We start from the raw sequence: 16876 nt of genomic DNA on the forward strand, positions 1-16876 counted from the left end.
GCAATTTCATAGAACCACATTAGTATAAACCTCAAATAATATACCTAAAGATAAATATGAACTTCTGGTTTCTGAAGGAAAATTTAAGGACCAGACACTTCTCCATCTTGCCAACTCTCAGTATTTTATTGCTGTTCCTGCAATACATTTTGTTTTCCTAAAGCTTCAACTTGGGAAACCGTGCAACGAGTCCCTTCTTTCAATGCCTACAAAAAATAACATTCACAACTCATGATTTCTTAGTGCTTCAGGACTGGCAACACTGTCTTTGCCACAAAAGGCCTAGATGGCTAGAATTTTTGTGTATGATTTTAGGAGTGATTAGTTTTCCAAATATATAGCACCATCAAATTTAGCACATTCAGTCTGTAAGGATTCAGGCAAACATTTTCTGTCTCAGGAGTCCTATTTTTCTGCTGCCTGAGATGATACATTTTGGCTTAGGATTTCAACAAATTTCAAAGCTCAAACCAAAATTCAATTAAAAAACACTAAATGCCACATGCCTTCCTGTCAAAAATATGCAAAACCAACAAAATCTGCCTAGACATGAGACTAAAACAACTTTCATCAGGACATAAAAACTTTTCGAGGTTCTCATAATCTTGCAAGCTTTTTATCACTGATTTGATAAATATAATTACTGTGTATAGCACAAGCACTCTAAAGTGTGGTTAGGGCATAAATTTTATTCCTGAATAAATCTGCATCACACTGCAGCAGCTACACCCAAGACGGACGGATATAATAATATCTCTTCTGGTTTACAAGCAAAATCAGGTTTACTGGTTCGTCCCTCTTTATATAACTTTGGGATGACCACAATGGCCAGTCGCCTCAACTCCCTGTGTCTGTTTTCCCTGTGATTATAGGTGGTCAGCAACTCCTTATCGTGAGTAAATTGGTGTAGTGTCCTCTGATAGAAAGCACTACAAATATGCAAAAAATATTTTTACTTCTCACTGGCTTAGCGAACACATCATATTGCAGGGGTTGAGACTTTCCTGGCAAGGGTCCAGAAGCCCTATCAAGTTTGTTCCTGCATGTACAGTAAAGCCATAGTCCTCCTCTACTAATCTGAGCTTGACTTGCTACTTAGCTTCTCCTTTCTAATAAATCTTAGTGCTTATTCACTTTCTATTAATTATTACATAGGGGATCTCATTCTGTCTAAATCTAGTGTACATCTGAACAGGATAAGGCAAGTTTTCTGCTGCCTATAGTTCTTTAAGTTTTCTTGGTGCCTCATGACTTGAAACAATGTTCATCTTACCACCTTAGAGTACTCAGTTTATTCAGAAAACCCAGATTCCTGCCCCTCTACTCTGCTCTCATGAGACCCCACCTGGAGTACTGCATCCAGCTCTGGGGGCCCCAGTACAGGAGAGACATGGAGCTGTTGGAGAGAGTCCAGAGGAGGGCTGCTAAGTTGATCAGAGGGCTGGAGCACCTCTCCTATGAGGACAGGCTGAGAGAGTTGGGATTGCTCAGCCTGGAGAAAAGAAGGCTCCGGGGAGATCTAATTGTGGCTTACCAGTATCTGAAGGGGGCCTACAGGAAAGATGGGGAGGGACTGTTTATCAGGGAGTGTAGTGACAGGACAAGGGGGAATGGGTTTAAGCTGAAGGAGGGTCGATTTAGATTAGATGTTAGAAAGAAATCCTTTACTGTGAGGGTGGTGAGGCACTGGAACAGGTTGCCCAGAGAGGTTGTGGAGGCCCCATCCCTGGCAGTGTTCAAGGCCAGGTTGGATGAGGCTTTGGGCAACGTGGTCTAGTGGAGGGTGTCCCTGCCCATGGCAGGGGGGTTGGAACTAGGTGATCTTTGAGGTCCCTTCCAACCCAAACCATTCTATGATTTTATGATCCCTAACACATATTTTCTCTCCCATTAGCTCAGCTCATGACCTCAGTAATATAAGTGAAAACTCAGCTCATAACAGGTAATGTAGTTTCATGTCCATAGGTATGTAAATTCAATACACAGCTATTAAGAAAACTGAGCTCACCCTGCTGCAGGCATCAGTAAGACAGTGTGGAAAGAAGTTGTACCAAAGCTGCCATGCAGAACACAAAATGAAAAGCGGCAGCAGTTGTATAAGAGGAAAAGTAATTGGGTGTTGAAAATAATATTAAACTGCTGACTTATACGTCCCCTCATAATAATTTTCTTTTCCTTCCTCCTCCTATAACAGATCTAAACTAATATTCACTTTTTACCTTCACTATCTCACTTATGCCCATTTTCTTCCTTAAACACATCCTTATTAAAGAAGCATGTACCTCAGACTGAGACTTTTATTTCCAGGTAAGTCAAGAGGGCACCTGTTTTAACACAGTGTATGTGTGTATGTGTATACATATATGTATATATAAAATAAAATCTTACATGTTCCTTAGGGCAAGTTTTCCCTTCAGTACCAAAACCAGAAGTAAATGTTGCAACAAAGACACCAGAACCCGAGCTCTTTGGAAACTTCTGACTTTATTTGACTGCCTCATTGGAGGCAAAGTTTTTTAGAAAATATTATATGCCCACACAAGGTGCAGTCATTTTAAATTCTGTATTCACACAACTGCCAAAGTCACAGCAAACAAATTCGTCCTGGCTTCCCTGCTTTATATTTATTTCCTGATTGCCTTATAAATGACTTGTAACTTACCGCATATGTGTTTCACCACTGATTTTAACCTAGGGACTTCTGTGGGTCACAGACCACTAACACTAAGTCTAAAATTTGGGTTATAGCTTCCCAGCCACAGCACAGTCTGCATGGTGGTCAAGCCCGCAAGGGAATTCTACTTCACCTCTCACTCCAGAACCACCCAGGGCCACCTGAGGGCCTCTCCCATTCTGTAAAAGCTGCTTTTTACAAAGAATTGCTTTATGAAATTTACCTAGAAAAATATATCCACATACATAAAAATAAGATAGCTTCAGTATTCAGAACTCTAATAATTAACCCAAATGCATCCTGGAAAGACATTAAAATCTACTGTATTTTTAAATAAACAACTCATCTTGGTCAATTGGGAAGCCAAGAGGAAAGTTATGGTATATGGATAAAGTGGAAGAAAAGTGCCTATAATTTGACTTGAACAAGAATGCCAGACTGAAAGATGTCTACACTTAATAGCTCCACAAAAGCATATGGCATCCTAAAAGATTTTTCTTGGCAAAAAGGTAAGTATGCAAAGCATTTCTGTTGGTTGTCCACAATATTTTGCCTAAAAAAATATTTTACCATTTACTTATTTTGATAGTCTACTATCTTAGAGAAAGGATACATTAAAAAGAGAAAACACTTCATAGGGAGCAAGAGATACTACTCTCAATTAGAATATATATGCCCTTGATCATCCCAGAGTTTGAAGCACAGGCGTGAACCGTATTTACATTAGGTCATGATTTTGGCATGACCAACAGCTAGGACTGCATAGGTCATTGGTTACATATATACACATCTTTGCAGGCCTTCCTATGCAAATTCAATATTACATTGCTGCAAAAGACATATACTTTTAAATGCTTACCTAGCCACAAATTATTATTTTCGAAGTAATACAAATGTTGTTATAAAACAAAGCTGAGAATACCTTTGATCAAATCAGAAATGTCTTGAAGGGGATATTTTGAAGTCTTTTATAATGAAATGGACAAGAAAACAAACTTTGTCTTGCTACTTTCACTGTCAATGAAAGGTTTACAACAACAGTATGGTTGCACACCGACAAATGCTTATTGTTGCAATGACTTAGTGAACACTGCATTCCACCCAGAAATATTGTAAGTGTTTCCACCAGGGTAAAGACATTCAAATACAAACTAAATGAAGTGCCTAGAGGAGGAAAGGAGGAACAAGAATTTATCAAGACTGCTAGTGATTTATGAGAAGTAATGATTATGGGGCCCAGGCAGTGTGAAGAGATGATTCTATTTATCATTTCCCCCCTGATAGCTATGTGCTAGAAAGTGGCATCAATATATCATCAAAATATTAAGCTGGTGGCCCTGAAGTCTGGAATTTATTTAGGGAGATGTCATTGTTGCAGGTGTCTGTGATGGAAGGGAGGACAAGTTAATTACCTCTTCACCAATCTGGATCTCTCGGATGGAGCGAAGTAAAAGCTGGTATCCTTCAAAAACGATCACGCAGTTTGGGTCGCAGCTGTGGTTCAGTAAAGACATGCTGTGAGGGGTGGTAGAGGGGGAGAAAGAGAGAGAAAGAACTTTACAGAGGAGCCTCCACTGCCATTCCCCTTTAATCATTTAAAAGTAGCTAACACGATTACATCTGAAGTATCAAGCAATAAGCAATTAAGTTATGAAACAGATAAAATCCCTGGTAAATCAGCTGCTCCTGGTTAGGGGAGGAAAATTAACGCTTAGAAGATTTATATTCATTGCTAATAGGAGCCATGCCTGGATCTCTTCACGTGTTTCTGCCTTCTGCACACTCAGGGTGGGAAGGAGGCAATAGCCTCCCAGTGACTCTCCGAGAGGGCAAAGCAGGCAAGCGGGGAACAAGGCAGAGCAAAAGGTTAGCACCTTGGGACTGTGTTTTATTTCTGCTGCTTCTGCTCAGTTTTGGGGCACTAACCTTATCAGTTACCTTGACCCTCACTGAAGCAGAAAGGGGCTAGCAATCAATCTGTATTTCATTGCAGGTAGAAAATGGAACATACCATGTCCCAAAAACATAGTATACTTGGTGTATAGAGCTGAAAGAGGAGATACAGCCATTGCCTCTGCTACACATATTTTGGTCCAGCCTCTGCTCTTGTGGTGTGTGACAGCTGAAGCAGCACAACTCATTCCGGAGCTGCAGCCATCCCTAAGAGACACACACGTTGGTGCATCTCCTGACACAGACATGCCCTTTCCTCTTTTTTGAAGGAGACTGTTCAGAACAACATCAATAACATCTGCTATATGCTTTTGAATCCCATGTTTCACTAGCTGAGAAACAGCTGGCTTTGCCAGGCTAACATCAGTCCCATAGCAGACATGGGGCTGATGGTTCTTCCCCTATGGGAATGACCCATTGAAAATACAATTCTGGGATCATCAGGCTGGAAGAAGAATTTTTGGCTTATCCAGCTCCTGGCTGCCTTTATTTGCTTTCTCAAAATCCCAGCTGTTTTTGGCAAAATAGACAATGTTGCCAAGGGTCAGAGCCCTGCACCAAACCACGTTTATTCAGTTCCTGACTCTTAAAGGAGCTATCAACAGGAGCCTGACTCTTTTGAGGTCCCTTCTGGCCTCATAAAATATCTCCACATGAACCCAGTAATGTACAGTGGGAGAGAGTTCCCATTTCACTTCCTGTGAGATCACTGAGCTTACTCTGAAAGCTGCTGGCAAAGTGATGCAGAGAACCACCACAGGATTTTATCTATTTTAAAATATATTGGGATGCTGAAGCTATCAAGCCATACAACAATATACAACCTGTTAATGAGACTAACCAAAGCACTTTTAATCAAATTTCATCTCATGGAAACACTGGTGGTTTTCACGACAATTTCACCTGGAAGCATGTGAATTCATCTGGAAGGGCATTTGCCTAGGATTTGGGAACCACAGATTTGAGCTCACAATGTTCCCAGCTCAGAGTGATTTGCTACGGCAAAACTCGAACTGCTCTGAACTGACTTGGGCAAGAGTCTCTTGCATCCCTTGGCATTGCACTATCACAGAACATAGGCACTTTCTTCCCAGTCAGGGGCATATTTTTAAGCAAAAGAAAACATTTCACTAATAATAATGCTCAAAAAAAAATGTTTCATTTTTCCCAAGTATGTGAAAGGATTTGTTTCCATTCTACTATGAAATCAAATGACTGTTCTGTACTTTTCATAACACCAATTCCCATGTCCTCCTAACCGCCTTTCCCTTATGTTTACCACAAAGCAGGCCTCAAAATATTAAGTGTCCTTAATCAAATCTTATACACATGACATTTGTAGAAAAAGAAACGACAACAGGCCCACTGAGGTATTGACAACATAGCTCAACCGTGCATTAACAAAAGATTGAGATGGTAAAATATAATTTTAAACTATACATATTAATTTTCCACATTAATAATTACAGGTAACTAATTCTATGAAGGCAAAACCTTCCCTGGTACGCACTTCTTACCCAATAGAAGTAAGAAATTAGTAAAATATTAACATCCATCTCTCAAGGGGCTTATCTTTTCACCTTACTGGTTTCTTAGTTATGGTAATTTACCAATAAACGTGTTCAGTCTCTTTCTTTTAATTGCCAGTTCAGAAGGCTCTTGGCTACAAAATATCTATATTCTAAAGCAATGCTGAACAGGTTTCTTTTTACTAGTCTCAGTCACATTTTTGATGTCAGCATTTATTCTTACTTAGAAAAGACTACCACCAGCATAAAAATAAAATATAAAGATATATCCTATTTAAACTGTTTTAACTCTGTAATCAGGACTATTAAGAATGTTTTCAACTTGATCATATTTTTTTTATTCTCCTTTAATTTATTTGCATTTCCCAGTTTCTCATTTGGACATGTTACCTGCTGCTTTGATGGTCCCTACAGCTACCTAGGAAAAAAGGAAAAAAAAAACTAACACAGATTTTGCCAGTGAATGAAACAGTGTCCGCAGTACCTGGGATATAGGCCAACACCAACATCCTGCATCTCTCCATTGCTGATGGTGAAACAGTTACAGGTCACCTGTAAAAACAAGGGAAAAAAATCCAGGATTACCAGAATCCTTTGGAAACCCCATACTCAAGTGAAAAAAAAACTTTCAAAATAAAATGAAGGGGCAATTGGTAATTGGATGAGAAACACTCAAGCCCAACACTGGTGCTCTTTCATTTTACAGCAATCACATCTGGGACACACTCTCCTGTAAAACTACAGTCAATTAAAAGCAGAAATATTAGTATCCTGCAAAAATGTGGGGTTAAACACATGCAGAGGCCCCACTTTCCTGTTCGGGGGTGGGGGAAGCCACCCTACACAGAGGCTGAGAAGATGACAGTGACTGCTGATGGAAAGAGTGGCTGTTTCCATGCAAGGACTCTGCTGATGCCAGGCTGTCACAGCACCTTTTAGTGAGTACCTGTGGAGCCCAAAGAATATATATGAGACAGTTTTGAAGTAAATAGCAACCTTGACTGTGGCGACATGATATGGACATAAATAAATACAGACTGTGCAATAGCGTATCTTTCACATTATGGGTATTTTGGTTTGCATGTAAAAGATCACACAAAAAAACATGTTCAAATTACCATTCAAGAGAAATATTAATTTTAATTTAATTTCAAATATTCAGCTTGACAGTGTATTCTTCCCTCATAAAATCACACAAAGCTAAAGTGGTTTTAAAAAAGAGTGGAAAAGAATAGAAGTTGCTTGCAAATAGATACAGCCCTACCCCAAACTATCAAACTGAAGCTTCTTGGTGTTCAACTCCAAGATAGATCAGCGCTTTGTACATGATTAGCAAGTATCATTTTCATGGGCTCAAACAAGAACCAGAAACCAATTCCTAATGAATTTTTAAAAAATCTGATTTTTTTGGAACAGCTTGGGTGTTTTGTTGTTGTTGTTGGTGGTGGTGGTGTTTTTTATTATTTTATTTTTTTAGATAATCTGTTGGTCAGTTATAAATGACATACTAATAAAATATTTTATGTAGAAAACCACTGCATGATACTGCATACACAAGAAAAGTTCCAGGTCTCTTCTGCATACCATTAGATTACTAATATCATTAATTCTTGTTAGAACGGAAAATGAGTTAGAGTAGGATTTGGCAGACGTGAAAATGAGATTTGAAAGTTGTAGTTTTATCCATAGACTAATTGCCCAGAACAGTATATGCACACCTCTATTTTAAAGAGATACACTGAACAATTTAATAATATATTTTATCCTATAAATTGACAAATTATTATTTATGAGAGCATTAACCATAAGGTGAAAATGAAATCCTCTTTCAAAATTTCTCATAAATTCTGACAGCACCGTTAATTTAAATAAATGTACATGCAGTAGGGCATGTGTTTTTTTAAATGGTTAGACAATACTTTGATTAGTCTATTATTTATGTACCCCATTCAAATGTTCCTGATCAATTACCAAAAGCATACATCTTAATTATTTCTTTCCTGCTGGCATTGGATATAAAGTGTCAGACAACTTCTGAGCAAAGATTAGTCCATTTAAAGTGGCAATTATCCTGCTTCTAAAAATATTGACTTGATTTCGGTATTTATTGAAAAAATAATGCCTTCCAGGTAAAAGAAAGAAAACCAGCTTATGTGGACCTTAGCTCTCTCTAACGGATTATGAAGTAGCAGAGGTCAAACATCTCTTAGAACTAAATGAGTCCTTCTTCCTTGAAAATCTCCTATTATTAAAATAAAACTGTTTATATTAACAACATTGAATTTTGATCACTGCAGAGTTATAGGGATTGTTTAATCATTTTCTATTACAGGTGTGTATTCTATTATGTGAAAAGTTTTACACACAGAAGTCACAATAGTTTTTTTTCCTTGTCATAAATGTGCATTAGCTTTTTATGCCAGGCTATATGCGAAGAAAAATGTGAGATGAATGGATGCTCTGAGATTCAGACATCAAGAGTATCTTTCAAGAGCAGTTTGCCATAAGACACTTTTTAACCTTTGTGGTTTAGATATTTTCACAGTATGCAGTTGCATCTCAATATCCCAGTGAGGTAGTGAAATGCCATCAAATTTCTAATTATTTGCAGTTTCAGATATGAGACTGGGAATCCAAAGTATAGAAGGCCAGATCTAAAAACGTATTTAAGTACATAAATATAGACAGAAGTCTAACCGGTCCTGTGAATTTTGAGCTACACTATTTTGCTCACAATCCTACCAGGGGCATAAGAAGTTTCAGGTATTCCAAGGTTTGATTAACCTCCTAGGAGACAATCTTTCCCCTCTTTTAAACTCAGGTATGAAAAAAACAGTGATGCACTTATAAAGCATACTATAGATAGTAACCTTTGTTACGGCTGCTTTCTGTCCTCAGCAAGTGGAAGGAGAGATATTGAGATGGTGGTGGTAGGAGGAAGATCTCATTATTTACGATTTGAGAAATTCTGATACAATGACAATCCCTCATGGACAGTTAGCTGCTGGTAACACGTATCAAATATGAAATCCCCATAGTCTGTCAACTGGGGATGGGGTTGGTTGTTTGTTTTCTTTTAGATTTCTTACAAAGTCTCTAAAAATCTATGGAATATCTCTACGTTTTTATTCACATAAACTTTTAAGAGGTTTTAAATCTCAAAGTTAAAGATTAGTCCTACCAAAAGGAGTTCTGAGATTTCAATCCAAAAATCCACCACAAGAATTGATGTTGTAGACCACAACTCCCAAGAAACAAAAGGAAGAAGGCATTTCTTTTACAGAACACCTGAAGAAAAATCCATTTTCCTAGCTTCCCAGTATTCACAGACATTTAAGCGTAGCTCAAATAACAGCTAAATCTGGAGTATCTAACACTACTTCAGGAGAGCACAGGTAAGCTGCTTGCTCCCGAGGCAATTGTGGATCATAGAATCACAGAACGGCCTAGGTTGGAAGGGACCTTAAAGATCGTCTAGTTCCAACCCCCCAAAACAACACCTACTGGGACTGGAACTAAGTCCATTTCCAGGGAAATAAAACAAGGCAAACAACATCTTTCTCATGCGTCATAGTATTTCTTGCAGGTTTTCATAATCACCTTGTGTTGTCTTTTTTCTACCTTAACTGACGCACCTTATTCCTTATACTACAACCAGGTTCTGATTCTGTGTGATCCCAGATTTTAAAATAAGAAAGAATAAATAATTCTCGGCAATCTGGCACTTCAAGAAATGATTCTTCCTTACAAAGGTATGGCCCTTGGTCATCTTAACTCCTGTACAATCATTTATCTCAGCTATTTAATCTGTGCTGTTGTTCAGCTTGACCCTTCTGACTCCTCTAAAAATTCCTCTCTATCCAGAGCTAAAACTGCATATCCACATATGGAGACAGAACAGAGTACTCACAGAGTTTGTTATACTCACAAATAAGGAAAAATGCCCACATATTTCAGAACTTCAAAGTTGCAAAATCTAATTCCTTGCCATTTCTAAAATTTCTGAAATAACACATCGCCTGGCATGACAACCAAGGGAAAATTCTCAGGGAAAAGTCACAGACTTTTGAAACCTCCACAATGCAAAACTTACTTAGGAGTATCCTAAAGCTCTCAGGGCTTATCCTCGTAGCCTGATTGGCCATACAGTTCACTAACAATTTAAAGAATCAATTGTCAGTATTTGAGATGGCTCCATGGCAATAAATCCTGCAAGTTTATTTAAAAGGAACTGATATTTCAAACAACAAACAATATTATGTAAACTGATTGAATTAAATAAAAAGATTTGTTCTTTTACGAGACTGCACATGTTTTAGAGAGGTATCCTGTACTCAGTAAGGTAACTCAAGTAGAAGACACAATCTTTCCCAGACTGGTAAACACACAGAGAGTAAACCAACTTTACTCACTGACCATTATTCTCAGGCATACTTTAACAGCAAATAAAAATTACTGCAATCTGTTAAACTCTATTTCCTCTCTGAGTGACACATTAAAATTCATTAAATGTACCTCGTAAGGAGGTCTCTCTTCTCAAGACGTCTGGAGCTACTGTCAGAACAATCTTTGGCTGTGCCAGACCCACAGTCTAGTGGACAACCATGAAGATTTATTTTAGTGTTTGCATTTGACAGGGTATGAAGGCTTCAGTTTGGCAACAGTTGTTGCTTTCAGTTCAGACCTCATTCATATCGCTTTGTACCATGGATTTGCATTTGGGTTAAATAAAGCAGAGTCAGACTTGATAGCAGGACATTCCAGATTTGAAATTTGGGACATTAAGACAATGAAAAATGTCAATAAGGGAGTAAGGGAAAGAAAACAAATCATTATTGGCCAACACTTGCTGCACAGATCAAATTTCAAATACCGGGACTAATAATCAATCATTTTGTCTCCACGCGTTCCTGTATGTTCCTGCAACGCAGTGAGGCAGCTCTTATGTGTAAGAAACCCTCACAAGAAGGACTACCAAAGGGTATATTGCACTGATAGGGTCAATCTAATTTTCAGCTTTGACATACAATGAGTCCCGCCATCTCTGTAAATGGTGTGTCACAGCTGGCGTATTCTAACCCAACACCAGGAAGAAAGCCATAGCTAACACTTTTTCCCCTAATTTATGAAGCCAACCTAATGTAAATTAAAGATATATATAAAAAAAAACCCTTCATGGATTATTAAGTTTCTCATTCACAGCAAAGCTGGCTGGGTATTCCTGGTCATCAGCAAATATTTAACAAAAGATGCTGTAACCAGTTCTCATGTTAACAGGCTTCTCAAGAGACTCAAACGCTAGCCAGGAGGAAGGGGTGGGCAGTAAATGCTATTTTGCTATGCAAGGGGCATGCTAATTCAAATGACCAAGACACACCCCAGAGACCTTCTAGCACCACTACATCCCACTATAGCTCTGCATCGATAGCTCTTTCCCACTCGAGGATGAACAGACACCAGGCACAGATGGCTGATAGATCTAAAATCTGCTAATGACTTCATTTGGCACATGGAGCGCCAGAGCAACAGTGCTAAACACGGCAACAGTGCTCAACTGTAAATGGACAGTATGCCACAGCAGTGACAGACCTGTCAAGCCTCTCTTTTGGATGTATTTCACTCACCTGCTCATGGCCACAGCCCATGACACCAGGGCTTCCCATGCAGGAAGAGCTTCTCACTCTGAAACCTCAGCTCTGTCCACTCGACAGGGTATTGGAGAGGGAGAGAGGAGATGGGACAAGGTGGGAAGCTGTCTGCTGCCAGAATGCTGTGCTGAAAGGAGCCCTGTTACAAGGCACGTTTGCAAACTAGACCTTTGTGGCTTATATATTCACACTTGCATGTTTTACTTTGAATCCAATTCTATGTTGCACTGTACTTGGGACCTACCTACTAGCTTCCATAGGAGCCACAGAACCAAAACTAGATGAAGGACACATCAGAAAGATCAAAATCGACAGAGGAAAAAAAAAACAAACCAACATTCTTGGGTGTTTTGTTCCAGACAGAAATCAAAACATATTAGAATGCCTTTAGGAAAGCTTTATCTTTCTTAGATTTGCAGACTAAGGAAAGGGGACAAGTAGTTAACGACAAGTAGTTAACGGTTTGTGATACTTGCTCAGAAATCAAATTTTGCTGCAATACCATAAAATTTGGAGAAGTTACATTTCTTTCACATCATGACTGAATTTGCAATTATTTCATTTTACTTGAAGAACAAGTCATCCTATTAATCTCTTGTGCCAAAACATCGATGTTTTGGCCGAATTAGAAACTACCATCACTTCAGAGCTAGCTACAGCAAAGACGTGTATTTCCAACTGTTTTCTTAGTTCTTCATCTTATGTCTTTGGAGATCTTTCTTCAGATCAGCTGTCAATATTTCAGGCCTTTTTTGCTATTTTAGCACATGAAAGTTTCTGACGAGCGTGCAGAACACAAGTATCCCTCACAGAGGGCTGTCACCACCTACAAGCCAGTAGACCAGATAAATTTGGCCTGACATTAACAGATGATTTAATGCAAGTGTGCTTCAGGCATCCCTTTCTAGTACTTAGCTAAGTGGTGCAATTTTGATTAGAATGGAATGAAAATAGGTCATGGCAAATTACCTCCTCTCTTTTTAACTCCACATATACTTCTCCAATCTTTCAAATAAAAATACTAGGCTGCATAGCTAAATATATTTGATTGCTAAGAATTTCAGAGCCATCTTTACTAGGACAAATGTTATGTTTGCTATGGGCACTTTTTTTTTTTTTTAAGTGCCTGCAAGATGTAGTTACAAACCTGACACTTGAAAAGCTAAAGCCTGAAACATGCAAAAATATTGCACTCTTTGGGTAAAATGAAGCATCCTGAAGTTTTGTAGAACTCCCATTAAAAATTTTGTGCAACCTGTCCTAACCTTTTCACAAATTTCTCCTCTGACAACAGTCAGCAAGTCTCATGTTCCCTTTGGTGAAATTCTAGCTTTTACTCAGCTCTGCAAATATTATTATTATTCCTGCTTTTTGGAACAGAACTGAAATGCATCTATTTCTGGAGCAGGACTGGAGAGAGGGAACTGCAAAGCCACTAATGGATCACATTACAGTACGCTTGCAGCATTTGGCATTATTAACTGGAGTGGAGTAGAGGCATGACATCCGTTTCTTCATCCTCATTTTCCTACTGGTAACTCCACTCCTGTGAAATGGGGCAGAGTTATTAACTTGATTTCAACAGCCACTGCATACTCACCTATTGAAAATAAACTGCTTGTTTATGGAATGAGATCAAACGTCATGGGCATCCAGGACTGGTTAACTGACTTTGTATTTGTCATACCTATTTTGTTACAGATCGCTGTTTATCTGCTTTGTAATGGAACATTAAAAAAATAAATGTTGGACTTAATATGAAAAAATAGGTTGAGATTCAGCTGTGGTTGCTGGTATGAAAATTACATAGGCAAACCCATAACATTAATGAATTAATCTTTTATAACTTCGGCTAATAATACAGGTGGAATAAATTACTATCTGTCATCTCCTTCCATTAGCCAGACTACTTTCTCATACCAGACTCATAACTGCTAGGCAGCCTAAGTTAGGTGAGATGAAACCTAGCCTAAATGTTTCAGGGTTTGCTGACTTTATATTCACAGTTACAATATAATTGTTATTCCTTCTGGAGGAGCTTGTTGAGCTAGACCTTCAAGTATATTTACCTCCCGAAGTTCATTGACCATGGATTTGGTCAGTTGAGCTTAGTGGATTATTGCCTCTCTTTTCTCTTTTTCACTTTTTCACTGTTGCCCAACAATATCTTTTCTACTGGGGGGGGGGAGGAAAAAAAGAGGGGGAAGTGAGGGGAAGATAAAAATCTGGCTAAAACTCTTTTCATACCATTTCCACCAGGAAACTTCTGAAAGCACAAAAGCTGAGGATGTTTGAAGAGGAGGAAATTTCAAAAAGAGTAGAAAATATTGAAACTTCTCTTCCAAAATGTGATAGCATAAAATGAGTACTTTTAAACCTTAAAAACCTAAAGAAACATAAATAAAATATTTTATTTTGAAAATTCATCTGAAAAAGGCAACAAAAACATTAATCTTGACTACTTTAGAAATGTGGAAAGCATTTTTTAGACCCCTCCACACGCACATTTTTTCTAACAATTTTTTCATAAGTAGCATCTAGTCTCACTTTGCTACTTGAGTTACAACCTAAAACAGAGATGACTGAGGAGTTTTAGAACTGAACCTAACCCTTTTTTTAGTATGGTGAAAAAAAAAAAAAAAAAGAAACCACTCATGCCAGTATATGAGACAGTAAAGCTTTATGTGTCCACGAGCACTGCAAAGCAAGGCTAACTACAACCTGCTTTGTTTTGTATTAACCAGACAAAACCTCAGGCTCCTTTGCACATCAAGGCCCAAAAGAATACTGATATCACTGCTAGTTCCTTCCATTTTTCTTATGTCTTTTCCCTATAGATAAACTATTACTACTTTTCTTTGACATACAGTTTTATAAAAAAAGGAATAAGTATTGTTCTTTTTATCAAATCATTAAAGCAAAATTATTTTTAAAAGGATTTAAGTTATTTAGGTATCATTTATTTTTTAACTTATTCCTATCATTCAAACTGGATGACATTACTACTTCCAAAAATCAGTGAGCCAGACACATCCTTTTGTAAATCCATCACCGTCAATGGTTTGAACCCCCTTCTCCCCATTAAAGGCCTTTGGAAATCAGTAAGTAAGGCAATAGGAAACACGCACTACGTTCTTCCACGTAGTCAGCAGATCAAACATCTGCTGAGAGCAGGTCATTTAGATTACATGCAATAATTTGAAAATTACATGAGCTGTTCACAAAATGCCAATGTAGAATTTCATAAATACAATACTGTCCTTTTAAAGTTTTTTAGCACTTGATTAGCATATGCCTGCAAAATGGTTTTGAACTCACGCTTACTCCCTCCATCCACAGACAGCATATGAACAGTGTTGTCAGATACAACAACTGATGCTACTGTACCATAGGAGGTGTTCTGCATAAGGCAGGCTAGAGCTGCCTGTGGCCAGTGAAAAGGAGCAGAGTACCAGCTGATACTTATCAAATATATTAAGTCCAGGTGGCAAGTAGAAGTTTAACAGGACAAAGTAAAACTGTGAAACAAAAAGCCCACTATGTATTTAATCCTGAAACACTGAAATACCTAGCTAACTGCCTTAATGAGAGGTCTCTGGGGAAAAAAAAGGGGTAACTGCCTATTAAAGGCAGTGAAGAGATGGTTAAATCCAGACTACAGTTCTAGACCCCTTTCTGACTGAAAGGGAAAACATTGCACTTTGAGCATGTGTGCTGGCACAGAAGAGTGAATACGACCATATCAGAAAATAGCAGGATATGATAAGGCAGAGTGTAAGTTAAACTCCATTTCCTTCTCAGGACAAAATAGAACAATATTACATTTAAAGTAAAGATGTGATATGATACATAGAACAAATTAAAACTAAAGCGGTAATTTTAAGGCCTATATAACTCAAGTACTCAGTATTCAAGGAGGTTTTGGATTTCCATAGGATGTATGCATTCTTAGTATCTCTGAAAAATCAACTACCCAAGGGCTTCCAGCCAGCTTTTTTTTTTCTACATCTCTATTTTTTGGGCTATTTCAAACATTGCTCTGATCAGGAAACAGTTGAAATAATTTAATTTTCAGAATTCCATAACATTGGACATGTTTAGTCTCACCACACTACATACGCTTCTAGTTACTGTGAGGCACAGCTTTCATGCTGATGCCACTCATTTTCTCATTCCCATAACTGTCCGACATTCTTGGACAATACTATTTGATGATAAACCACAGTCAGTCAATGACATCTAACAATACCAAAGACAATTTGCTAGCATTGTGTGCTATATTTGCCCATATTGGGAAGTGACAGGGAGTTAAGTCAGGGAAAAAAAGAATAATCCTGCTCTACTCCTTTGGATCCGCAGGGTGCATTTGATACCCAGGACCTAAACCAGAGAATTTCAGAGCTGCATTTCCCATTGGTAGGCCGGGGTGGGAGATTTTGTTTGAAGAGGCTTTGGGTGCTAGAACCTGCTCCACTCAGAAATGCCTGGATAGTTGGTACAGAGTAAGAGAAACCTCCTTTTCATATTTTGTTTGGATTCCTTTGTGACTTCTGAAAGTAGTAGTAGAAAATAACTGTTTTGTTTCCCCAAAAGAAGGAACCAGGGACGTATTTTGGGTGGTTATATGGGAACAAGGCTTAGGGCACCCACAATGCCTGTACCCCAGAAACTAGTACAGGGAAGGCCACCATACCATCCATCCAGATTCCTTAGCAGAAGTGTCATTAGTTCAACAGAGCAGATTAATAACTCCCAGTATACTGTTCTACCTGCAAATAAATAGAATAGATTTCCCTTTGAAATAGCTTTTTTCTTTATTGTGCCAAATTAGTAGTAGCCATTATATAGATTTTCTGTATCATTACTATATGCTATTACTAGTTAGAAAAAAACCCACAATAGTTGAAGGCAGCATTAAGCTACACTTACATTTGAGTAAGACCCACAAAGTAAAGAAAATATAATGATTTACTCCAAAATAAGATCATAAATTAAGTTCAAATAGAGAACTCCTAGTCAATGTGACATCAAACAATGAGTTGACAAAAGAACTGTAAAACAGCTACATACAG

The 16876-nt window shown here is 38.2% G+C and overlaps 1 protein-coding gene across 7 annotated transcripts in view; it reads right to left on the minus strand.

The window, feature by feature from the left end:
* Positions 1-16876, minus strand: part of SMYD3 (SET and MYND domain containing 3) — a 425811-nt gene that overhangs the window by 85248 nt on the left and 323687 nt on the right. For 6 of the 7 annotated variants that reach the window (XM_054818819.1, XM_054818820.1, XM_054818822.1 and 3 more), the window contains 2 exons: positions 6641-6708; positions 4087-4189 (listed from right to left, as the gene is read on the minus strand). The exons of the other annotated variant lie outside the window; for it this stretch is intronic. In XM_054818819.1, the coding sequence (XP_054674794.1) occupies positions 4087-4189; positions 6641-6708 (171 nt within the window). The remainder of the gene's footprint in view (positions 1-4086; positions 4190-6640; positions 6709-16876) is intronic. 7 annotated transcript variants of the gene reach the window in all.

The sequence above is a fragment of the Grus americana genome, chromosome 3 (genome assembly GCF_028858705.1).
Source record: "Grus americana isolate bGruAme1 chromosome 3, bGruAme1.mat, whole genome shotgun sequence".
In the NCBI taxonomy this organism is placed as follows: Eukaryota; Metazoa; Chordata; class Aves; order Gruiformes; family Gruidae; genus Grus; species Grus americana.